This window comes from Styela clava, chromosome 12 (genome assembly GCF_964204865.1).
Source record: "Styela clava chromosome 12, kaStyClav1.hap1.2, whole genome shotgun sequence".
NCBI lineage: Eukaryota > Metazoa > Chordata > Ascidiacea > Stolidobranchia > Styelidae > Styela > Styela clava.
The window spans coordinates 17,687,668-17,715,455 of NC_135261.1; the positions used below are offsets into that span (position 1 = coordinate 17,687,668).

Here is a 27,788-nt window from a genome sequence, read left to right on the forward strand (position 1 = left end):
TTTACTACTGATCCTCTGAGCCTTCCTTGCTCCAAAAGTTTTTTCATATTCTTTGCCCGTATCACCATTCAGTTTCTGCCAACTTACTTTAAATTACCTTTCTTTTGTTCAGACAACGAAGCAACTGAACAGACAACACCACAAAAACCGACTGATGAGTTGACCATTAGTACAGTCGAAAACACGGCCTGTGTGGTGACAACATACAAGCGAAAAAGACAAAAAAACTGTATGTGTTCTGTATCTGATGTTCTGATTTGGTACATTTCAAAGTAAATAGTTATGTAGGCTATATTGTTCTTTTTAAAATGAGGTAAATTTCATTTCTCCAATTTGCCTGAAATTTTATAATACCCTGGTCCCTGGTGCACTTTCCCACTACATTGCAATAATACAAAAACTTTTTAAAACAGCTCTAAGCTCTGTTGCATGAGTTCTATTTATGTGTTGTGTTAGTTACATCACCAAGCCAATGGTGCTAGAAATCAAAGCATTCCTCAGTACAGGAATGACTAACCTTTCAACTGAATGGGTCATTATAATTTTGTCATGAATAAAAAAAATATAGGTCATAGGTTTTCAAAGTTTCTGTCTAAATTTATCTGGGTTGTAGTTATAACTTTGTAACCTTTTTCCAAAGTTTTAGGGAGTATGAATTTCCCTATAAACCTTCTGTTGACACCTTCTGATTTATACAACTAGACAGGAAACCACATCCTAGCCTGTTACAGATTCTTCAAATATGCAGTCAGTTGTATAATGCTGTTTATAACAACAATACAAGTTGTATTGATGTTATAAACCTCATTATAAACAGCATTATTACCAGTAGCCTGCAAGCTGGTATACCATCAATTTTACCAATGGCACATATGAGTGGGTTAGACATATGTAAACTTATTAATCAGACATGTGAATAAGATCATCAAAGTTGAATTTTGTTTTATAGGTGCTTTTCGCACCCCAACCAAAGCGTCAAAGTTACAAGAAGTTGTTGCAAAAATTCCTCTTAATTCAAACAATGAAACCTGCGAACAACTAGATGAGAGTCTTGCAGAGGAAGTAGTAAAATTAGAACAAGAAAACGCAGAACTAGATGCTGAAATCGTGTTATTGAGGTAACACTATTCAAATTTGACTGAAAATTTACTTCACTCAATGCAATGAAATTAAGAAGATGCATACTCTGACTAGTTCTTTGATGTTGATGCTAACCTCACATTTATGAAACCTCATGTTTTTCTGTCTCTGTTCTAATATGTATTTGTTTTGCGACTTATATAATCTGCAAAGATAAATATTCTTGCCCAATGCACACATGTTCAAAGTCAATTTTTGTTTATCATATGTTTATAAGGAGTTACTTATGAAATGAAAAAATAAATTCTACATTTCTGAAATATTTGAAATATTTTTATTTAAAATTGAAAGTTCTAAAATGAAAGCAGATAAAGATGATATTTTACTGAATCTTTGTTTACTTCGGTATTAATCATTTCTGTAGTTCTGTAAAATAATACAGAGAAAATATTTAGTGTCAATATCTTGTCCCATGGGTTCCATTTGAAAAAAAAGGGTGTTATAGCTTATAGCTTTCTATTGAAAAAAAATTAAAAATAGTAGTATTCCGCGACCATGTCATCATACTTTGCTAATTTTTTTTTTAACTGTACAAAAGCTTACCGTAAATGCATTAGGCATGTCCATATCTGAATATCTTGAAATTCTGTTATTTGACTTTGTTTTTTCCAATTGTGTACTTCATATAATTTTTTTTTTCATCTAACTGTAGCAAATTTTAATTTATATAAACTTTTACTTAGCAAACATAATAAAAAATTTAATCAATATACCGGCAATTCAATAACTTTTTTCCAATTGTGCACTTCATATAATATTTTGATTTCATCTAACTGTAGCAAATTTTAATTTTTATAAACTTCTACTTGGCAAACATAATAAAAAATTTAATCATTATACCGGCATTTCAATAACATCAATTTGGTATGTAGTTGAACTCAATTCTTTGGAAACCTCTGCTCAAGTTGACCTGATTCAATCATCAAGATTGAAGATATTTACTAGTTTCTTTTTTTTTTTCTCACAACAACTCCCGACCTGATTTATTGTAACTTATAGGAATGAGGGATTTGAAGAGGCTGACATTCAAGTATATATTGAGAAATTACATCAATACAACGAGATAAAAGATATTGGGCAAATGTTATTGGGACAACTTGCTTGTCAATCCGGTACAACTACAAAACAATTGTATTCTCTATTTTCTTTGGATTTGAGTGCGTGAATAATCATTTTTGCTACCACCTAGTTGGACTATATTTTTTTCGTTGAGATGGCAAGCAGAAGTCTGGATTTCAGCACAGGAAAGGAAATGGAAATTTTAAAGGTGATTTTAGTTAATTCTACTAGAAAATGTTGCGCTGAAAGTTTCATCTTCAAATGCTGCAGTTGTTTCTTGTTTCATTATTAAACTGCGCTCCTATATAGATTGTGGTATTTTTGTTTCACTATGCTTATTCATGCTGTTTGTTCCGAAAAAAGTCCCTTTAAAATAACTCTGATATCAAACCTTATATATATGGAGATGCGATTAATCGAAAAGACCAGAATTTTTCTGTTTTGGCAGTGTCTACTGTCTACCCAATTTATTATGCCCTGTGTGAGACGTGTAATCAGTCGTGTGGGGAAATTAAACAGTGTGCCAAAAGTGCAATCCACGACGACACGACGTTGTAAGGCATTTAAAGGACTAAAAAATTGTGTTCATATCGAAGTTTCACAGTTACCTCCTCTAGCTTCGCCAGGCAGTGTTCGGTAAATATTTTGTACAACCATGTTGCGATATTCCCTCTTCATTGTTTCATGAATGCGCTAGCTATTTATCGGAAAGAAAAAATTGTAATCGCACTCTTGTGAAGGTCGCAAATGTTATAAGACCAATAGGAAATACTTGTATCCCCATCCCTTGCACAAATGTGTCAAATGTACACGAAATACAATGAGAACATGACGGAATCTTGACAATCTAGAAACGAGAATATCGGTCGGAGACCGAAGACTTATCGATCGAAGGTTGGGGGATCCCCCAAAACAGCGCTATTACTCCATAGTGACACCGTGTGTCCTATCACTAATTAATTAATTACTCGCTAATTATACGACCTAATTCATCGAAAATCAATAGGCTTCTGATCCGAGCTATGATGAATGCACATGCAAATTTTGGAGCAGATTCAACCTCGCTTTTGTGAGATATCGCGTGCATCTAACAGACAGACAGACAAAAAGACATACTCACCGATTAAAATCGATAAGTAACAATGAATAGATATCAGATATTCCCTTATATTACCTCACTTTATCTATGGGCAGTTATTGTAATTGTAACCAGTCACAACATTATCACAGGACTTGAATCCAATATATGCAATCTGTTTGATGATTTATCAAAGATTTTCTTGTTTTTATATTCAGGAATTTGATGATCTTGTAGCCAGACAACTTGAAAATGTTGGATATCGTGACCTTGTGAATAAAAAATTTGAAGAACTGAATATGGGAGTTGATAATACTTTCACCCCTATTGTGAGTATGGCACATTACATTATGCTCTTTATCTTTGAGCGAGTTTGTTTCTACTTAATCAAGTTTAGCATTGGTTAGTTTTTGGCCATAGAAAAAAATTTACATATGATCAACATGGAATTTGGATAAAATATTAAAGAAATCTGATCTTTATATAAATTTACTATTAATTAAATCAAATGTAATTGTCATTTGTTAATGCCATTATCAAATTATTTTTGAATGGAGATTGCTAACTTGTAGGTTAATGTATATTGTAGATGCTTGAATTGGTATATTATCAATTAAAACCTATTGGAATGATTTAGAAAAAGTTTATCTAATCTGAACTACCAAATCTACCTAATTTCTTTTCTCTTAAAACTTGAGAAAGTATGTGCTTTTTGAAATTTATTTCTAAGTTATTTTGTACATGATTAGATGAAGCAAACTCAAGTTATTTTTGACGAAACTCTGAGGGAGGTTGAGGAGTTAGAAGCACAAGAGAAAATTCTCGGCATAGAAATTCTCGGCAAAGAAATTCACTCACTTATGGCTGCTGATGTCATTGTACTTGATGGTAAGATTAAAAATGTAAAAAATGAATAATCATAACACATGACCACTCTCGTTTATAGAGGCGCCAAGGTGTTGCATTCCAACATCTGGTCGATGCCGTCGAGCGTTTTTGTGGGAGAAGTGGAATAGGAGTGCTTGTATAAAACATACTATAAACTGGAATTTTGCGGTTAATGCAAAATCTCAGATGGCCTCAACCCTTAATGTGCACCACATAACCTATAATTGCTGCAAATGTCGTAAAATTGGGTTACAGAATTACTGGCACACAGTTTATTTGTCAATATTATACTCGAACACAAATTATTTGTCAACTTCAAAATTTTTTCGATTCAGAAACTAAAAAAATGGCAATTTTGCAGACTCTAAAAATAACTGCAAAGTTGCCTCACCGGTATCGCAAAAAAGTGCGCTAATATTCAACACTAATCATAACATTTGTATAACTATCTTTTGTTTGAGAGTTGTCTATGGGAGACTGGCAACCACAAAACAGGCTAAAATGAAATTTAGAGGATGTAAAAATGTACTAATAGGCTCAGCCGTGGACGCATCACCCTGAGTGTCAGGAACACACACTTCCAATTACTCTGAATTGGTTCGCTGTTTCAAATTCCCATCCTGGGATAATTATTTATTAAGGCTAGGGGCGCAGCCAGGATTTGGTGAAATTAAAATATTGCACCAAAAGTGCAATTCACGTTGACATGAGGCGCTTAATAAACTAAAATGTATGGTCGTTCACAGCGAAATTCCACAGTTACGTGTAGCCCGTCTAACGGTGTTTGGTGAATAAGTCCTATTTCAAACATCAACCCTTAATCCGTAGTCAGCAGGTATCCGCATGTAGCGCCGATCAAATGCATGAAATGGGAAACTATTACCGTACTTGGAATTTACCGAATAATGAGTATTGTAATTTAAAACAACACTAATAGTGGGCCGCCGCAACGATCGTCGTGGCAATAAATTTTTCATTTCTTTCGGATTTTACTAGAAGACTGAAAACTCTTGTCTTCGGTCTCTGACCGATATTCTCGTTAAATATTGCTCTTAAGATTGATAGTATTTTTATTGGGTGTTTGTTTGTCTGTCTGTCTGTTAGATGCACACGATATCTCACGAAAGCGAGGTTGAATCAGCTCCAAATTTTGCATGTGCATTCATCATAGCTCGGATCAGAAGCCTATTGATTTTCGATGAATAATGTCGTATAATTAGCGAGTTATTGATTAATTAATGATAGGACACACGGTGTCACTATGGAGTAAGAGCACAGTTTTGGGGGATCCCCTAACTTTCGATCGATAAGCCTTCGGTCTCCGAACGATATTCTTGTTTTACTCATTGTTAGCTTAGATACTTTTATTTTAAATATACATTTGCTGAATTGTTACATGTTTGCTATATCCATTTTCACATATATTGAGACTAATAATGAAAACGGCAGACTGGACAGTTGTAGTTTTGGATAACTTGAATGGATATCTTTTCAAAATATTACGAAATATTATCCTTTTTAATAGATGATGACGAACCTGAACCAGAAAAGAATGATTCAGAAAGGAAAAATAAAGAGGGAAGCCAGAATGCCACATCAGGTGATATCTTTGTTGTGAAAGGAATGGTGATTTTCTGATTGGCCACACATTATATATCATGCCATGGAAAGTACATCCAAGATTGACTGCAGTCGTGAAATAATCGTCTCAAATGGATTCTAAACCCCAGAAGTTATTAAATAAAAATCTCAATTATATTTTTATGCAGTATATGTCGTGATGGTATTGTTGCCGGAAGGGTAACTGGATCTATTATCGTACTTCAAGTAATGTTAGATTAATCAAAGGCTGGCCTTCTGGGTTCTCTTCAAAAGTATGTGTACCAATATAGAGGTAACTGAATTTTGTTCGTCTACTTCACATCAAGTTGTGTAAAAGCACGAAAGCCTATGGGCAGGGTTATATTCACTTGGCTAACACAGACCCCGAACCTGTAATGGAACTAAAATAAGAAAAATCAGAAAAAAATTATGGCCTAACCCTGACCTGGTACACACACCAAATAAAGTAATATCAGTAGAACCAACATATATCATAGATAAAATTTATATAAAGTCATATTTTCTCCTTTTTTAGAGCTTCCTGAACTGAAGCCAGAAATGAAATCTGAAAATTTGGACAAAAAAAACGAAGCTGATGATTTGGGCTTGTACACAGGACTTCGAGTCTTAGCAAAGAAACGAACACAGTGGTTTCCTGCTACCATCATCGATATATTCAAACAAGATTCTAAAACAAAATATAAAGTATGTTTTTTTTACCTTGGTCATTTATGGATAAGAGCACAGTAGCATCATTTGCTAACTTCTTGTTATCTGTGTGTTTGTTGTTGTTCGAGAAAATTTCGTTTTTCTGCAACATATGGCCCAATTAATTTTAAATATTCAGTACTTATTAATGGTGGTGTGAGCCAGTGGATCCCAACTCGGGCTCGCGACCCGCAGTTTAGGAACCACTGGTGTAAGCTGCTAAAAGTCTATTCTTTTTTTCTTTTTTTTTTTCAGTCTCATAGACCCGATATTTTATTTTTGTAATTTTATATGGGAACGCTTTTTTCATCTCACTGGATCCCTAATCTTTTTTGGTAAATTACTACATTTGTGTATCTCAGGTACGTTACGACATGAACAGAGGTAAAAGTAAAGTACAAGCAAATCATTTGGCTTGTTTGGATACACCTCATCAATGTGCACCTGGACAGATACAGACTGGATCTAGAATTGCCGCGCATTACAGAAGTGAAGGGATTTATTCTGGGATTGTTGCAGAAGCTCCGGACAGGAAAACCAATAAAGGACGATATTTGATATTTTTTGATGATGGATATGCAATGTACTGTCAACTAAGAACAGTGTATCTTGTTTATGCACCTCCTGCTAACGTTTGGGATGATATATCGTACAGGTATTGTAATCATGTGTGTTATATGACCCAGGTTGTTTATAAAGTCTTGAAAGTTTGCAAATTGCAATGTTATTTATAAAAAGGTTAAAGTCCGCTGTGCACTGAAGTACTCATATTGGTATTTTGATTGGTAGATTCCTAATCCCATTATGATGAAACAATTCATGCACAATAAAAGTGAGAATACCCGGTGACTGGAAATGGTCTTTTCATGTGATACGAAGAATGGGGAATTTCCTTATGAATGGGAAATTATGCAAACATAATTTAGTTGCTAGTACGTTGGCCCCCATACCCCCGTAATCACTCGGTGGTCCCCTGATGGGAACCACTGCTATACAGTTTGTTGACGTCTACAGGCATATAAAAACGAAGAAAAATAACTAAAATAAACACTGATTAAAATAAAACAAAATTGGTTAAAATCAGGCACGCAGCCAGGATTTTCAAAAGTTCGACTCTGAAAACCCCTCTGTCTGTGTCACTGGTCAAGATATTAGGAGCTGACCCATAGCAACATTGAAATTGTAACCGGACCTCCCAAACTTTATAAAAGCATCTGAAATATTGTATGTTCATACTTATGATTGGCATTGATTGCCCATTTTTGTCTATTTCCAACAGAAACGTTTAATAAATGTTGGAACAATGAAACATATTATTTTCATAGGTCTGGAATAGATATAAATTTGCAATTAGTAAAGGCATAGGGCTAAAATAATAACTATAGAAATAAGAATCAAGTGTTAAATTGTTTATTGTGCATGAATTTGCAATGATTTCTTTCTAGGCATACTGCGGAATATATCAAGGAATATTTATCCACTCCAGAAAGACCAATGCTAACAATGAAAGTACATCAAATATTGAAGGTCATACTTTTAAACATACATTGAAACACTAAATTTACTACTTTTTCACATTTCTTGCATGTCATATTTTACCAGTGATTATACCTTTTTTCAAAAAACATGTCAATTCTCTTACATTACGTTATCTTTTGTCACACCCTACCTAGACTTGATTCTTTTCAGGATATTCATAGAAATCCAATTCCATTTCTTAATATCCTTATTTTTTAGGTCGAATTTCAAGGTGAATGGCATAGAGCAAAATGTATGAAAGTTGACTGCAGTTTGGTAGAGGTCATGTATTTGTTAGATAACAGTAGAGAATGGATATATCGTGGATCATTACGTCTTGAGCCGTTGTTTAAGCAATCACATAATGTAAGTTTCTATTGTGATACTATATGACAAATTGATGGATCAAAATGTTCAGATAGTTCATTAACAAACTTTGAAATCATTAAGAGTTGCAAGACATTTTTTGAAAGCTTAAACCAGGGGTGTGCCACCTGCAGCCCACGGGCCAAATGCGGCCCACAAGGAATAATTATGCGACCTGTGAAGAAGCCAATTTTTAATGGTGTGCGGTCCTCGAAACGAGTTTTTTTATTTAGTTTATTCTGGAATGTGCGAATAATTTCAATCCCTTTGCGCTGCAAAGCCTATACATGATTCCAATTTATTATCTATTCCTATGATGTTACAATGTGCTAACAAACTTTTGCGAAGTGAATAACGCATGTCATAAGATCAATTACCTAAATTTTCGCGCCTGCAATTACTAGAAAGACTATGTTAAATTAAGGTGCCCACAGTTTTACCAAGTTATTTGTATCGTGCCCTCCTGGCTTATTAAAGGTTGCAAACCCCTGACTTGAACCATCCCAATTTAAGTCTGTTATGTAAAATATGACAGAGATTTTGACTTTATTTGGCAACCTTCATTATCAAATACATTTTGTTACTTATCGATCTTAAGATCGGTAAGTATATTGATAGGTATTTGTCTGTATGTCTATGTGTGTGTCTGTTAGATGCACGCGATATCTCACGAAAGCGAGATTGAATCTGCTCCAGATTTTGCATGAGCATTCATCTTATCTCGGACCAGAAGCCTATTGATTTTGGGCGAATTATGTCGTATAATTAGCGAGTTATCAATCAATTATTGATATAGTGATCTAGATTTTTGTAAAGCGAGAGAATTTTGAAACCCGCCGAGTGTGTGTGTGAGATGCGCAGTGCGCAAGTTACAAGAGCGGATGAATCGAAACTGCAGTTTCTGTTGTGGGGGATCCCCTAACTATCGATCGATAAGTCTTCGGTTTCCAACCGATATTCTCGTTTTATACTTGTAATCTAATTGTTGTAATCAGAATAATTTGCTTTTTAATAACACTCAGCATTTGGGAACAGCTGCGGTAGGTTATCGCCAGGGATGGCCAATACCGAATAGTTCACTATTTCAAATACATTCGAAATTATTTTTTTCGAATATGAAATTTCGAATACTTCGAAAATAAAATCCACTAATTATACACTAAGCTTATCTAAATGTATGTAGGAATTTCCATACAATAAGCAATGGAATAACTGCTATCTACAAGTTACAACCTAGCTATATTACCAGGCATTTCATATTTGCAGATTATTGCAGTATATATTTTGTATACCATGAGTCATGTTAACAGAATTAAATTAATACGGCAAGGCATTTTAAACAGTGGTATCGGTGATGGATTTGAATATTTTCGCAACACAAAATCATCCTAGTAAAATGCCCATACTTTTAGATATCATCCATTATCCAAATTAATTGCCAAAAAGCGGGATAAGGTATGAGTTCTTTTTCCGACTCGTGACAATTTTTTCGCGAGTACAAAAATACGATTCAAAAATTATTTATATTCGGGAACTTTACCACACATTAGTCCGCAGATCGCCGTTGTATGTTTGAGTAATATTACTTTTATTATTTCATAAATAATGGTATAATGGTATAATAATAAGATAATGGTTGCCATTGGTTTGTATTTAAAAGTATGTACTTTTTATTAGGATGATTTTGTGCTGCGCAAAATTTTCGAATCCATGACTGATACCACTATTTAAAATGCCTTACCGTGTTAATTTAATTCTATTATCATAACTCAAATGTTGGTAAATCGGGCAGTTTACCACACATTTTAAGGCCACAGATCGCCGTTGCATTTTAAAAATATAATAGCTTTATTATTTTGTAAATACGAATCCGAAATTAATTATAATTGGGCAGTTTACCACGCATTTCATGTCCACAAATACCCGTGGTATTTGGTATTAATACTTTCATTATTTTATCAATATGAAAATAGGAATCAATATTTAATAATATCTGTCAGTTTACCACACATTTTATGTCCACAGATTGTCGATACAACCATGAGTTACGTTGAACAGAATTAAATTAATACTGTATGACATTTTAAATGCTGGTACCAGTCATGGATTGGATTATTTTGCGCAACAAAAAATCATCCTGGTAAAGGATCGATAGTTTTAACTATCGTTATCAAAATTATTTGCCAGAAATTATTTTCTAATATATCGACTTGCTTTTCCAACTCTGACAATTTATTGGATATCGTAACTGTAACAATGACGGCTATAAATACCGTATTTCCCGGCTAATAAGTCCACATAGCAAATAGGACGATGTCTATTTTTAGCACTCAAAAAAGGGGTTTTTCCATATAGGTTTCCAATAAGACGGGTAGAAAAATTGTGTCCCTGTTGTCCAGTTATGCTGATATGCGCTAATAATTTTATATGTTTAGAACCAGATCATGTTAGTTTAGTAGAATCATACTCACAGAATTAACTATTTTTAACAATTGAGCGGTAAAATTAAGTTGTAAAGCGGCAATCATTTTGGACAAACTATTAACCCGAATGTTGAAATAATTTTTGAATGTGATAAGTACTACACCGTACGTGCACGGGTTATTTCGCAGCTGTGTTTTCCGGTACCTGTCAGGTTCTGCTGAATCGGCAAAACGAAAGGATCACAAATCACTTTATCTCGGTGGCCGTGTTTCTCTTTAATTGAAGTAACGATAACCGGCCTGCGATTAAATATCATGATTGGCAGACCCTAAGACCCAGCGACTTGTTAGCCGGGAAATACGGTAATTGTCACTTTTTCGAAGTAATGGAAATGAATTTGTAAATTAAAAGCCTCGTAGACGAATGTCGGCAATGTCCACCCACGATTTATGTTGTCTAAATAAAGGAAACACTTTTGTATAATTGAAGTTGTATAATAAGTATCTTGATCTTTTATAATCTTATCAGCATCATAAATAAAGTGCAATATTTTTTAGAAAATGAGAGCTATGCAAAGTAAGACACCTAGACGATTAGCAAGAGCACATACGGGAGTGCGTAATGCACACATCGAATATACAACCATAGATTTAACCAGAGATTCATCACCAAGTCCTACAAGTATGTTGACTTGCTGTCTTGCTATTTCAAAATTCTGCATTTTTGTTGCAGTTTGTGCAAAATCAGAAAAATGTTTCATAGTATTTGTGTTGCAAATAGCAATATTTATATTGCTTTACTAATGTCTTTGTATTTTTCTATACGAAATATTTATAAGTCTCTTTGCACGGAACAAGCCCTGAATGATATTGGAATGACTGAATTTTTTTTTATACGATGTGATATACGCGAGCCACGAGTGCAACACCATCATTGTCGAGTATATTGCTTTATTGACCACTGAGCCAATGCTCCCACAAAATGATAGTTCGGATAGGCAGCACCATTTAGGAAAAACTACTTTCATTTTATTATGGTGTTCCAGTGCCATTACTCCTGAATAACTTTATAAAAGAATTCAGCAATTAGCGCTTTTAATGGAGTCTTTTCCAAATTTTTTTAGATTCTCCCATTAGAGATGCCGCTGGAAGACAATTAATTTTCAGAGAAACGGAAGACTCAAAGAAAAATGTTGGAAAGAAAAGTACAGGCGGAGTTCCTAAATATCAATCTCCAGGTTTGTCAGCATTATTTTCCGCTCAGAAGCAAAGACATTCATATACAAAAGAAAAAATTATTGATAGAGGAACTATCAATTATTTGCATGCTGAATGACTTATGACTTCATCATGCTATATAGCAGGGTTCCCCAAACTGGGTTCTTGGGGGGTGATGACTGCACAGGGAGTCCGCAATGATATGGAAAGAGTCTGATCAGTCTTTACTGATTGATTTTAATCAAAAATTCATTGCGTCATTTTTGGTTGAGCGTTGCGGATGAATATCCATTGCTGTGGGAAAAAACAATTGAAATTTATGGCTTTTTGCCATTACTTGAATGTGTGAGACATCATTTTTAACTCTTACCAATATGATGACAAAATACAAGTGGAGACTTGTCGTAGAGTCGGATCTACGAGTTTGCTTGTCACAAATTGCTCCGAGAATCAATAATTGTGCAGTGAAAAGCAACTTCATTCATCACATTATTGTCGTTTGTATTGTTGTGTTGTAAATGAAACACTTACAACATGAAACATCTTTTCTCGTTAATTTTGCACAGAAATTTGTATGGCATAGAATAGGGGCCCGCGATCAAAAAGGTTGGTAGACTCTGCTATATAGATACCTAATAAAATAATGATAATTGGCACGAGACTTGAAGCTGAAGCATGTCAAATCGTTTTGTTCAAGCCTTCAATCTGCATCTAAGTGACCTAATGTCTGTTATGACACTATCAAAGAATATAAAAATACAACCAAATTACTACAAGGTAGTCAACAGTCCGAGTGTGTAGATTTCACATCCACTACCCCACTGGTTATTGTACATAATTTTTCTAAATCTTCACAGGCACATCTGCATATCGGGGTTACAGTGGGGAATGGAAAGCACCTTGGTCTCGTTCCCTTGCTGCTCAAAAAGCCCATCTTGGTGATTCTCCAGTGACGCGACTCCCTCAGTCATTTTCAGAAATAAAAGGTGGGGTGGATGTTGCAAGCCATATACTTGACAGAATGTCTATGTCAAACAAACAGAATAGGCAACAAAAAAAGACAAATCGATTTGAACGGGGATATGGAGATAAAAGAAGTAGAAGTTATGATGATGTACAAACTTCTGAGAATATGGTGAGTCTCTTTTCTAAGTTTCTGTCTATAAATGATCAACAATCAAAGGTAAAGAATAAGTCCAAAACAGCAGATGGAATGAATTATGCTGCATTTCATTAGTCAAATCTGCAGTTTTGTAATAAAATTTGCTTTAATATTTGCGATAAATGAAAAAACGTTGCGAGTTTGCAACTTTTTTTTGCTTCGGCATGGATGTATCCCCGGGCATCGATTTTCTTGTTTATTTCCATAACAATTACTAATCAGCAATAAGTTAACAATGACGTAACAATTAACAGTGAAATTAGCTACCAGGACCCATAAGCGCCACAGGGTTTATTGTTTTGGATAAAAATGATAGTTTTGAACATGTGAACCAGTTTGTAAGCACCAACTCTCCAAAACACTCTCAAAATCAGCGATGAAAATTTCGCTTTGATAAAGTAGAGGGAGAATCTTTCAGGGATCAAGAGTCTGGGAAACGTCCATCGTCCAATTTATTACACTATAGGTGAAGTTAGTGTGCATGGTATTTGCACCTTATTTATTAACCTGCGAATGCTGCGATACATTCCTAGTTATCATAATCATTTGAAAAAGCACAAAAATAATGGCGTGACCTTAATTTCAAATAAATGAGCACCCTGACCTGGACATATAATATTCATCAGTGGCCAATATTGAACTTTTTTTCAAATTAGGCCGGGCATCCAAGTTATATAATTATAAAAAAAAACAATTATTTTTCTAGTTTGACGATAGTAGATCAAGCTCTGATAGGAAAAGATCATTCCAGGGAGCTAGGATACCAGGTTACTATATGATGGCACCCAGATCATCTGCATCATACAGGAAACATATCTGTGGGCCAAAATGTGTTGAACCATTCAAAGTGAACGATATTTCCAAGTTGAAAGGGTAAATGATTTTTAATCATTTTGAAAACAATACTGACTGCAATATATATTCACAGAACGCTCGTCATCGTTATCATTCTGCTCTGATCATCGGTGGGCATAGATTCATATTAGCATGCAAAAAATTGCTAATGCAAACTATTTTTTCTGAGTGAAACTTGAAAGTAGGAAAGGATTGCTTAACTCAATTCCTTCGTAAGGTTGTCTGCATGTTTGCTAGTCTAATTCAACATCCTCTACTCTAACACTTTCATTGTTTCATTTCGATTGTTTACTATTATTTCTTCTTGCTAAATCCAATGTATATTCTTACAGTACCAACCCTTTGATGAAACCTCTATTGCTTGGATGGACCAGAGAAGTTTCTAGAATGAAACCATGTACACGAGGACCTGCGTTTCATGTCTATTACAGAGCACCTTGTGGACGAATGTGCAGAAATATGTCAGATGTTGACAGGTAGCTTCAATCATTAATGGTTTCTTAATAACGATCCATGTATTTGGAAACCATCTAGAGCAGTGTTTCTCAAACTTTTCAAGTCTCGCGCCCCACCTCAAAAATAACTAGCTAACAATAAGCTTCAATAACAGATAGTAAGGCGAAAGTATTTTTAATCAAAAAACATGCTGAAAATATGTGGACGTAAAAAAAATGTGAACAATAAAACATATGTAAATATCCAAAATAATATGGTTAGGATCAAATCAAAAATGGGCTACGCCCCTTTGTGGGGCGCGCCCCACAGTTCGAGAATCACTGTTCTAGAGATTTCTGAGCACAGAAAATCATATCAAGGAAAGGAGAATCGGCAGCAACCATTCATTTGGCAGAAGAGCATTATATATTGTGGCGCTTCTTCAGTTTTCTTCATCAACCAATGCGCATATCATTTAATTGTGAATGTCCATATTAAAATATTAAGATTTGATTTTCCTGTTTATTCCACGGATAACAAGACTTAAGGTTATGCCGAACCATGATCTTATGTTTTGTTGTGATGGATATGGGAATAGTTCATTAGTTACTGGATATCCTATATATAAGCAGAGTTAAAAACTCAGAACAAAAGGGTGGCAATTAAGGGGTCAGCTTATAAGTGCATAACTCCTATTGCACTAAAAGGACGGCTTATACACGCTAAGTTCTCGTGCACACACCTGAAGCAGCGCTTAATACGCTATGCTAGCAATAACAGTTTGTGATTGGTTGTCATACACATGATCGCTAGCGCGTTTACGCTATGACAGCATTAACAGTCTGTGATTGGTTGTCATACATATAATCGCTTTCATATCCTTGCAAGATATGTGCTTAATCGTGGATTTTTGTATTCTGATTTCAAGCCTTAAATTTTATGATAATTCTATAATAATGTTTCAAAAACAATTTTTCAGCTCAATCATGATGATTGGAAGCTACCACTTATGAGCGTACAAAAAAATACTGCTGTTTTAAAGTTTTGAAGCATTTATATTATTAATTTTGGAACTGTTTTTTCTTAGATACATCCTTGAAACAAATCTGCCCGATGTTGACTACGACCATTTTTGTTTTGATTATTCTGTACGCACTCACAGCAACATATCTGTACATTCTCGAGACACAAAGTTTTTTATGGAAGACTATTCAGGTAACAAAAATAGGTACTCCCGTAGTGTGTGTACCAGGTTAGGGTTTGAGGCTTAGCATACTTTTATTTCAATTTTCCTATTTTAGTTTTATTAGGTTTGCATAATAAACTTTTTTATTACACAATTTACACAATATTGCCCTATACAAATTAAATATGGATTTTCAGTTTGATTGAAAAATCTCGTTTTTTTTTATAAAAAAAATTTCTTATTTCTAATACAGAGGGTAAAGAAGATATACCGATTCCTTGTGTCAATGAAATCAATATGGAGAGACCTCCAGTTATGCCGTATACAAAAGCTAGAGTCGAGGGAGAAAACGTTACTATCAATACTTCTTCCGATTTCATGGTAATATCAGATTCAATCCAATTTTGCTGCCGTTTGCTTCGCGATTTGTTGGACTATTTTTATGGCTTGTTGACTACTATGGCGATGTTGAGCCCGAGATTTGTATGTTTCTCTTTACATTGAAGCCGAAATCGTTATTTTCCAACTCCTTGAAACTTTACATATTTTTTACCTGTGTCTTTTTAATGTTGATATTTGAAGTCTGTATTTTTGACAAAAAAAAAATGTTGACCAAGCATTTCTCAACACACAATTAAAAAAACTGGGCATTTACAAGAGCTTTCGCTATTCAAATTTTGTTTTCTCGAAACTGGAGTTGAAGTTGTAACACTCGTCAACCAGGAAACAAGAGACTTTTGCTATTTTTAACATTTATTTAGCATTATTTTGTAACATAGTTTCACATGAATATATCTTATTATATACTTTTAAAATGCAGGTATGCTGCGATTGTCCAGATAATTGCAGAGATCGTTCATCGTGTCCATGCCAACAACTTACTGTGACAGCAACCTCATGTTGCAGAGGTGCCAAAATAAAGCACGATGCTGGCTACCAATACAAACGTCTGTATGGTTTCCTTCCTACTGGGTATGTTGCTGTTGTCATCGAGGATAATAATATTACTTCTAATCTTTTTTGTGTGATTTATTTTATGGTTGTCATTGTATCGGATTCATTTTATTTTAATTTGAAACGATTTTGCCGACTATTCCTAAATTTGGCTAATTGTTCACAATGAGGGTATCTTCTGTTAAATATATTAGCGCTCCAGAAGTGTGTGTACCAATATGGAGGTAATTGTTTTGTTCGCCTACTTTAATCAAATTGTGTATATGGACTATGGGCAGGGGGTCACTTGGCTAACACAGACAGTCCCTGAACCCTTTAAGGGATAAAAATAAGGGAAATCAGAATAAAATTATGACTTAACGCCAACCTGGTTCACATACTACAGGAGTACCCTTTATTCATCATCTAGTATCTAATCTTACTATGTCTTGTCAATTTCAGAATCTATGAATGCAGTCCTAAATGTAAATGCAACTCCAGATGTCCTAATCGAGTTGTGCAAAAAGGTCTTCAATGTAGGCTGCAGATGTTCAAAACACACAAAAAAGGTTGGGGTATAAGATGCCTTGATGACATTGCAAAAGGAACTTTTGTGTGTGTTTACACAGGTATTTACACAATTAGACCATGCTTTTTTTTGTATGATAAGCTAAAACGGGGGTGTGCAATCTTTAATACCCACAGGGCTTGGAATTACTTACATGTACTAAGTTAAATTGATTTAAAAACTCGATTTCTGGGCTGCACACCATTCAAAATTGGCCCCCCTCCTCGGGTCGTACAATTTTTCCTTGTGGTCCGCATTTGGCCCGTGGGCCGCGGGTTGCACACCCCTGAGCTAAAACACTAACTTTAATGATATAAATAAATTATTCGACCTACGCATGTTCATAACTGAATAAAGTTTGGTTAATACCAGTCAAGAGACTCGAGACATGATGTAAAAACATGAAAATATAGAATTTTTGTGTAATAATTTATTCAAATTTCAAGATATCACAGAATTCTAATTTTGCCTAGATTCAGTTATTAGAGAAAGCAGATTCATTAAAAGGTAGTGCCCTCAAAGATTTTCACAATTGAAAAAACATTTTTTTTAGGAAAAATTCAAACCGAAGCGAAAGCAAATGAAGAAGGTCTAGCAAATGGAGACGAATATCTTGCTGAACTTGATCATATTGAGGTATGTTATAATTTTGAGGATGTTTATCAATAGAAAAAGACTTTTATAGTCTTTAACAAACCACATACTAATTTAGTGCAGGAGTGGGCAACTTTTAGTAGTGGATGGCCAGATACATTTACTTGGGTGAACCCGCGGGTCGTACCTTTATTCAACATAGGCATGAATGATGAATTGGTATAGGCTTTTCAACCCAAATGCATCGGAACTACTCACACTTGCCAGATTAAACTAAATTAAAAACTCGTATTGCAGGCCGCACACCAGTAAAAATAGGCACTTCTCCACGGGTCGCATAAGTTTTTCCTGCGGGCCACATTCGACCTGCGGGACGCAGGTTGCACACCCCTGATATAGATAGTAAGCCTACTCATGAGTCAAAGGGCAACAGCATAATATGGGGTGTAACATTGGGTCCCATAGAAAGTTCTAAAAACATTGTTATGACGACTCCCATCTTTACAAGCATTTAAAATTTGAAACCGGTTTGCCCATTAGTTAGGAGAAATTCCACTTCATAACAACCACTGACAGTTCAGCGAAACTATTCCTATGTCCACACTGTGTCAAACTATGATTTTTTCTTGACTCAGGTTGCAGAAAGACACAAGGATGATGAAGATGCTGGGAGTTCGAGTGGAGTTGATAGTGAGATGGATGAGGAAGAGGAAGAAGATAAAGGAACTGAGAGACAAAAAGATGAGGGGGGACAGAGGTGAGTACTTTTTCATGAGAAGAAACTTTGGGATAGACAACTGGAAACTGATAAAAACTTCCTCTGTTATGAAGAATTCTTAATTTGGTTTGTGATAAAGAATAAGTGCTCGCCAAACAATAAAAGAATTGAACACTAATTTACAATTATCACTTAAACTTTAGTTGTGATCTAGTAATAGTACTGCGTCTATGACCTAATGCAGCAGCTCCCAGAAGGTTGGCCAGCGAGATGTCATGTGCGCCACGAAAATTAACAGAATTGTGTTATAAACGTTTACTGTTTCGTATTTTAAATGCTGTCTATATCAAACAATAAATTCATTTTACCTTTCTATGTCGTTTACTTTTTGTTAGGTAGTGTCTGCCTCCATTGTTATGTAACATTGTTAAGATTATGCTCCATTGTTAAGATTATGCTTATCTCAAAAACAGGATTCTCACATGTCAGTGGCTGTACAGGGCCATGTTGAAAGATGTGAAAAAGGCATCATTTAAAATAAATATGAGCTGACACTAATAAAAATGTATTAAATTTCTATAGAATTATTCTTATTTTGTACCAAAGTTTCAGAACAAACAATCATTCATTTACTACCATAAATATAAACATAATCATCATGTTTATTGGAAATATTGTTTTTACAGTGATGACTCTGGAGCTAACACAACCGATAGTGAAATCAATGATGACAGAGTAATGAAGGTAACCTGTGTTATACATTGTTTGGTCGTGAGATTTCACGTTCATTTTACTGCCTTTGCTATGAAATTTTAATTGCTAGTACTTGACTTGCCTGAATAGAAGAAAAAATATCTTTGCATGCTATTTTTTTGAGCGACTGAAAATATTGCTTTTCTTTAATTTTTTTTTTGTTCTATTCGGGCTTGAGTATTTGAATCAAAAATGTTTGTGGCTGGCTCAAGGGAATCATCCAGATTTTTTGCCACAATTTGTAATTCCACATGAATATATCAATATTGTTGGACTGGCTGTATTATCTTATTCACTATATATAATGTAACCTAGACAAAGACCCATGCAATGTAGTAGAATTAGGTTTTTTTTGTGTTTATATATTCTCTGGGATTCAGTTCCTGGCAGCATTATAATTTCTTGATTTTACATTTTTAATGAAAAATGGAGATGTGTTTAATATTTAAGTTTGCATGCACTTTTTAAGTGATTGTAAGTAAACTTGATTTCAGTTTTGCTTCCAAGTAGATTTGAGTTTGTTTGTCTGTATCTGATCTGAAATGATTTCAGTTTTTATTATTTAAATATTCACTATTACCATACCAAAACATGTCAAAAATTTTAAATTTTTTTTCATTTGTTCTTGAAGATACTCATATTTCATTTGACCCTGGCTCGGCAGTGTGCCGCATCGTGCTAAACGTTAAAGAATCCGCTCACCACCGCATCTCTGATTACCCTGCGTGGGTTGGCGAGTTAAAATCCCATTTAGGAATACTTATGTGGGATAGGATTGCTGGACTCGTCGCCGCTGACGTAGTGTGGTTCACATAACCGCTTGTCAGTTATGGCTTCCTCCATCATCAAGTCCAAGCTTTCAAAAACAGACGACTGGCCAACTAATCCCATACCCAACATGGACTGGTAACAGGATGAGAGGCCATGGTTTGTCATATAAAATGATCGTCTGATCGGCTTTTCCCCATGATAAATAAGTAAATCCTATCCTATATGCTTCTTCAAATTTCAAATTTCTTCCAATTCCAAGACTGTTATTAACATTCCAGTCTCGAGTTTTGTTTTTGATTTTCGTTTCAATTCGTTTTCCTCATTCCTAATTACTTTAATTTAATTTTTTCTTTAACAATTCTCTCAGCATGTTACTGTAACTCTGAAAAGAGCACCTGATTCTAAATGGACGGTCAAGAACAATGAACACACTGATTTTACGTTTGAGGTTTGTTTTTATTTTGTCACACAGTGATTCAACTGCACAACTTTTGTAGTTTGAGTTTGATCACGGTAGTAATGAATATTGATCACATATAGCTCTTGTTTTGATTCAATTTCTATATATCTCCACATTAAAATAGTTGTTTGAATGCTGTATTCCAGGGGTGTGCAACCTGCGGTCCGTGGGCCAAATGCGGCCCCTAAGATAAATTTATGCGGCCCAAGGAGAAGTGCCAATTTTTAATGATATGCGGCCCGCGAAGCGAGTTTTCAATTTAACTCAATTTGGTACATGCAAGTAATTCCAATCCTTTTGCGTTGCGTAGCCATTTTTGTGCCTGCAACTACTAGATAGCCCAGGGTGGTCCAAGGTTGTCGCCTTCGCGGGCCACAAAATTTTTTTTGCATTGTTCGCGGGCAACAATCGTGTCAGAAATAAGTAAAAAGGGCAATTCACAACAAACACTCTAAAAGCGAAATCCCTGAAAATTTGGAAATGCTCATTGCTCCCATGATAGCAAAATGCCGTTTTAGATTATTTTTTCCATAACTGCAGATTGATTGATTATCAAATTTTACAAAATGTAAGGTGCATGAGAGTAATTATTAATTTTTCTGACATATTAGACGCATTTTTTGTAATACTGTATAAGCTGGTTTCAAAACATCACCGGACGGAATTATATTCTCAGGCCATAACATTTATATTTAATTATTATACCGGTTGGAATATATTCCCAACCAAAAAGATAGATAGTCAGTGAACAATTTGGATTCCACACACGCACACTATTCAACTTCGCTAGTTGCTTCGGCTAGCCGTGACGCTAGTCAATTTAGTGACATTAGTGATGTAACAAGATGTCGAAAAGATTTTCTGATTATTTTTATGACGAAACGACACCAAATGTGAATTTTTGATTATCCTTCAGCAAAGGCAACGCGGGCCACAGATAATGACGCTGCGGGCCACATGTGGCCCGCGGGCCTGGGTTTGGACCACCCTGATATAGCCTATGTTAAATAAAGGTGCTGCCTGCTATTTCATCCAGTTATTTCTATCTGGCCCTCCTGTATTGAAGGTTGTACTCCCCTGCTGTAATCACATATTTCTTACTTTTTAAGTTACATAACTATATGTTACTTCTTCAAGTGATACTGCTTTTCTGTTTTATCTAATTATATTTTCTGTCTTTGTATTGCAGGACAAAATTAATGGAAAAGTTGATACAGAAACAAAGAAAGGTAATTTGGTCATTTCTGTATTGTCTCAGGCCTAGTGGCCATTAGTTGACTGCTTGCTGATATTCATCTCATCGTTTACGGGTCTATTAGTTAGCCACATAACTTGAAAACAGGAAATGCTGCATCCTGTATTGAGCGATATTTATCCTTTGGGAAATATGCATTCTAGCAGTTTATAACTTGGATAGTCTTTTGTCTTCAAGCTTACAGACATTATATATATTCCAGGAATCATGGAATTGTTTCCTTATATATACAGGTCAGACTCACTGTAATGTACAGTAACATCATCCCAAATTACGTTCTTTTGGACATTTTTTAACTTGTGTTGTAGATAGGGCTGTCCAGAATCGAATATTTTTTTGATTTTTAATTTGAATATTTTTTTCGAATCGAACCGAATAATCGAATATTATTGCGCAATTCTAAATCTGTCTCTTTCATACAATAATAACTTCATTTTCGAAATTGTGATAACGTATGTGCAGTTACATCTAAATTACTTCTGATATTTTGCATAATTATGTTTCCAGAGTAATAAAAGGAGATCAAATACCTCTATGAACTGATCAAAAAATTAGGGTCTCGAAAACTAGGAAAGTTGGAATCGCACAGTCTCATCATTACGTTATTTGCTCAATTTCAATGAATTCAGTTTCAATAGGGAACGCAAAGCTCGTAGTTGGCATTTTAAACCCATCATCGTTAGTCTAATTACCTCTTCAAGATTTTTTTGTGTAATTTTCAGCAAAATGATACTGTGATAAGCAACCATTAAATATAAATAAAACTTTTTCCGATGAACTTAAAAATTTCATTTAGGGTAGTCATGAATTCAAAGCTAGTATATTCATTATTATTTGATGACTGTATTGTTGCTTTAGAACAGCCATCAAAATGCACGAGTGCAATTATTTTTCTTAGTAATAGACTTATAATACGAAGTATTGCCATTAAAAGAAATTACAAAATCTATTGCGAAAAGGTATTGAGAACTATTGTTTATAGAACTTATTGTTTCTGTCGTTGCTAAATTTGCCATTTTCTTCTTGTGTACTCTCTCAAATAACGTCATTGTCTATAATAACATAACTTTTTAGTTATGGCCATGCATGATATGGCTAATTACACGTTACCGAGCATTAAGAGAAAGACTGTTTTACTGCAAAGAAAGTGAGAGAAATATGTTTTTGATTGATTGTGATTCGATTTTGAATATTCGGTTTGCTTGGACAGCCCTAGTTGTAGAATACCAAATAGAATTCAATCGATATAGCTAATTCATTTTTTAAATAGATCGACCATCCAATGGCAGGCAAAATCGGAAAATGTCTTCGAAGTATAGCGATATGAAAGTAGAATCGTCTGATTCAGATGAAGATGTGACAGGTATATACAATTGCCAGAGGTACATTTGATTTACGAACATGCTGTTTTCTTGATCGTTTCAAATTTTATTTAAAATGTTTCAATTAAGCCACAAATTTGAATATCAGAATGACAAAAACATTTTATTTTTATGTGAAAAGATATTTAAATTCATGTAATTTTGTTACAGGCTTATTAGCCTCTGTTTGAATTACATGTTAGGTATGCTCGGCAATTACTCGAGCAACCCACAGATCTTTTTATACTTCAGATTTCAATTCCCGGTTGGCCCCACCTGGTGAAGAAGATGAAGTAACAACGGATACCGATTCAGAATATAGTAATAATGAAAGGTTTGTAAATATTTATTGGATGTTGGGTCGGTTGGTTTTAGTATAATTTTGTTAATAAAATGTGTTTGCAAGGTATAATTTCATTCAGTGTGCAGTGTTTAGCTGGTGTTGCAAGAATAGCAAAAATTCGCAATATTGCGAAGATATTAATAAAAACTCATATTATCAGATAGTTTACCCTGCATTTTTGTTTCTGTCTATTGCGTGGGTTTGTTGTGTAGCAGTGCTCACAGATACTGAAGATGAAAGCCTTATAAAATAGCGTACTGCAAGTCGGAACAAGCACAAATAAGGGTGAAACACTCCTGACATTTTGAGGGTTTTTATCAGTCATGTACATTGGACAGTACAGGGTTTCCCAAGGCAAGTGTTGTAGAAATCTTGCACAGGAATTTCTGAGCTGCTCAATTGTTATTCGATTGCGAAGATTTTATTTCTTCGTTTGTTTAAAAATAGATCATGTCTTTTGCTATATAGTTTAATCTTGCGCTCTGAATTAAAATGTTTTCTATTCAACTCCAGACCTCCATCATGTGGACCATCGAGCAAAAATTCAGACAGGCGATCTTCACAGTCTATAGGACTACATTCATCGAAGGTATTTTTAACGTTTTAACGTAACCTTAATTCACTAAATTTTTTGTTTTAACCCCAAATTTAGTTCTGGGTAGCCAGGCTATCAGGTTAGCTTGACGCTCCTGAAAATAGCATTTTTACGTCGCGACCCGAAACCGAGTCGCCTGAAAATTTTCCTGGGGGCTTGATTTTTTCAATAAAAAATTACAAGGTAATAATTTTATTGTTTATTTTATATTTGTTATCGAAGTGTTCTCAATAGTAATTGTATTCGTGGAGAGAATCACTGCGTAAAAACTAGGAAGCAATTATTTGCTTTAGTAAAGCCACATTATTTCTGGGGAAATAAAATGGGTTTCCCCGAAGTATGTTAACCAAGATGTTGGACACCGGAACGTAGTATGTGTACCAGGTTAGGGTTAGGCCATAATTTTATTCCAATTTTCCTTATTTTAGTTCTTTTACGAGTTCAGGGACTAGCCAAGTTACTCCTAGCCTCACCCTAACCCGGAACACACTACGTTCCGGTGTCCGCCGTCTCGGTCCACATACTTTGAGAGTACCAATTATTGTTATATAAAGTTGATTGTTTTATATTATTCATTTAATTTTGGTCATGAAGGTACATGTTTAGTATTCGAGGCTTTCGAGCATATTCTTGGGTCGCGAGATTTTACAAAATTCTTTTTTTTTTTAAATTTGGGACGCTGAAAAAAGGTATAACCACTGCTCTATCATACTCTGATCTGATGTATTATTGTTTATAGATGACTTCTGATACAAGTAGATTAGCTGGAGATAGCAGCGATGATGAAGAAGATGTGAACAATACTAGGAGGTTTATCATCTTTGGTTTTTCTTGAACAAATTAGGAATAAAGATGTTTTATATGAAATAGTTTGAATCATATGGATCGTTTTGCCAAATTGTTGTTCTTGCATGGGGTCGATTTTTTTCTGTAAATTATCCATTCAAACGCACGAGAAACTGTACTCCCATAGTGGTTTTGGTTAGAGCATAATTTTAGTCCGATTTTCCATATTTTAGTTGTATTACGAGTTCAGGGACTGTCTGTTTTAGTCAAGTAAATATACCCCCTGCCCATAGGTTTTAGTCCCTTTACACAACTTGATGTAAAGTAGGCAAACAAAATTAGTTACCTTCATATTGGTACACACACTTCTGGAGCGCCTAAGAAACACCACTTGGGTATCTATCGAATTTTTCTAACGGTGTTGCCGATTACTAAGAATAATTTTATTTTCAGATATTTTGGTTGTTCTGATACATTTATCATCGATGCTAAACAGACTGGAAACCTAGGTCGATATCTCAATCATTCATGTGCTCCTAATCTACTGGTACAAAATGTTTTCATTGATACACACGATCTCAGATTTCCATGGGTCGCATTTTTTGCTACTTCGTAAGTACTTTATTTCTGATACTGTAGGTGAAATTGTAGGCTGAGCTGTAGGATTCGCCACCAGGTATTATTGCCTTCCTGTGTAATTTCTGAGGTACATTTTTATTCAGCCCTATATAACTATAAAATCCAAGACTACATTTCGTATTGTTTTTTATTCTAAAATATTAGTGGTCTGAGTTTTATATTGATAGTTATGTTTGTTTAAACCAAGTACGGTCGCATACTACGATCACACTGAGCGTTAGGATTGGGCTTGTCATTGCACCTCTGGTCGATTAGCGTGCGTGGATCATCGATAAATCGCAAGTTCGAATCCTGCTGGAGATAATAATGTGTGGGAGGATTGCTGGACTCTCTCCATCAAGTCCATGCATCTTAAACAAATAACTGGCTCACTATTCACACACCTGACATAGACTGGAAACTAGACGAGAGTCGACATGTCGCTGGTCAGTTACGGCTTCCTCCACCATCAAGTCAATGCATCTGAATCTTTTAACTGTCTATTTCATCCCACACTTGACATGAACGCCATACCATGGTACGCCATATGCTCCAGTCGTCTTATCAACTTTCCTCTTCCCAGGGTTAAATACGAAAATCCCAATTGCAATGATTTTTTTTAACAGGACAATACGAGCTGGTACAGAACTGACTTGGGATTATAATTATGAGATTGGCAGCGTGGAAGGTCGAGAAATACAATGCTATTGTGGGGCAACTAAATGCAGAAAGAGACTGCTGTGATGAGAATCATCTTTTGAGCAATTGTATAGCAATTATGATTGGTACGCACTACAGCAGCTGGAAGACTTTAGATCAGTGGTGTGCAACCTGCAGCCCGCTAACCAAATGCGGCCCTCAAGGACAATTTATGCAGCCCACGGTGCCAATTTTGAATTTTGTAACAGATTTTCACTTTCATTTAATTTGGTATGTGTGAGTAATTCCAATCCCTTTGCGGTGTTGAGCCTGTACCTGAATCCCAATTTATCTATGCCCATGACTTTACAATGCCTTAACAGCTAGCTTGTGCGAGCAAAGCATATCACAAGATCAATACCTAACATTTTTTTGATTGCAACTACTAGATAAAGTTTATGTTGAATAAAGGTGCGGCCCGTGGTTTCGCCCAGTCATTTCTACCTGGCCCTCCTGTATTAATGCACGCCCCTGCTTTAGATTATGAGAAGCAATGCAAAACTGCAATTCTAATTACCTGTTGGTGATTGAATAACAAACTATTTACTTATCAATCATTCTCATAAGTATATTCATACACAGCCTGGGGTTTTCAGGTCAGACTCCAAAAAAGAACTTCTGTGTGGGTCGATACTATAAACTTCAATTAAGTCTTTTGCATGACTTGCCAATGCAGAAATTAGTAATGTTGATTCCAATTGCTACATATTAGCTAACTATAAGACTACATTTTTTGGCGCTTTTGTATTAGTACTTATTGCATATTTTGTATCAAGGCCAAGGGACATTCAATCATATCTTATTCTTCCATGGTTTTTATATTGCTACTTACGCGACTCTTAGTCCGCAGCTGTCTTTGGATTTGAAAGGAATTGGCTCGCCACGTTGATGCGAAACTAATAAATACAATATCGTGCTACAAACAGCAAACAATGTAGCTAGCTAGGATGGTATGTAAACTTGGTGCTTCTATAGTGTGACTCTTGTCTTCTGGTTGGTCAAAGCGCGGCATTGACCAATGAAAATATTGGGTTGCCAGCGCCGTATTACCCAAACTTTTTTGTTATGTGATCCCGTTTCTTTTTGTCCGTTTTGTTTTTGCATTTTTCATTCGGTTTTGCCGCATTTGTCAGCTAATACACTTCTTTTGATACTTTTCGTTCTTGCAAGTTGCTAAGCTGGGTGGGAGGGCCGGTAAGAACAGTTTTGGCGTTTGAAAAAAGATATGATTCCGGGCTTTACTTCAAGCTTAAAGTATATTTTATTGTACGCAAGGTGGATCGTTTTGTTGTATTACTACTGTACCGATTGCTTTGAAATTTTTGGTGGTTGAAGATTATTGTCACTGTGATTTTTATTTACTTCAAAATTCCTGTGGGATTCGTTGTTCAATTTGAAGATTTGTGTGGCGAGTCTGTGGAATATCTTGATTCGTCAGGTTTGTATTGCCCTGACGATAGCTTGACAGAAGAGCCGAAATCTATTTCTGAGCTTGACCCTAATTTTAATCTCCTCTATAGCAGCTGGCTCAAACTGACAAGAAGATTAATTTATAATTGACGTGTCTTAGAGACGCATATGTCCCTGATTCCTAATAAGCAAAATGGACTCACCGCGAAGACGTATGTGAAAAGCGATCGATTCATCTTGATTGAACATCAAATGTGAGACCAAGAAAGCTAAGGTACCGGCGAGA

At 35.2% G+C, this 27,788-nt stretch overlaps 1 protein-coding gene across 2 annotated transcripts; it reads left to right on the forward strand.

Moving 5' to 3' along the window:
- Positions 1-2,214: 2,214 nt before the first annotated feature.
- Positions 2,215-27,245, forward strand: LOC120329266 (histone-lysine N-methyltransferase SETDB1-B-like). 2 transcript variants are annotated; one of them, XM_039395829.2, is made up of 28 exons: positions 2,215-2,407; positions 3,496-3,606; positions 4,027-4,165; positions 5,691-5,765; positions 6,303-6,472; positions 6,838-7,130; positions 7,921-8,002; positions 8,213-8,359; positions 11,341-11,464; positions 11,907-12,020; positions 12,858-13,135; positions 13,869-14,035; positions 14,350-14,493; positions 15,540-15,667; positions 15,892-16,019; positions 16,459-16,610; positions 17,034-17,200; positions 17,693-17,775; positions 18,369-18,490; positions 19,138-19,195; positions 20,343-20,423; positions 21,625-21,664; positions 22,961-23,053; positions 23,304-23,385; positions 23,908-23,983; positions 24,729-24,799; positions 25,229-25,387; positions 26,020-27,245. In XM_039395829.2, the coding sequence occupies exons 1-28, from the start codon at positions 2,354-2,356 to the stop codon at positions 26,135-26,137; spliced, it is 3,456 nt and encodes a 1,151-aa protein (XP_039251763.2). In that variant the 5' UTR covers positions 2,215-2,353; the 3' UTR covers positions 26,138-27,245. The 2 variants fall into 2 exon arrangements, with proteins under 2 accessions (XP_039251763.2, XP_039251764.2); XM_039395830.2 differs by lacking the exon at positions 20,343-20,423.
- The last annotated feature ends 543 nt before the right edge of the window (positions 27,246-27,788 follow it).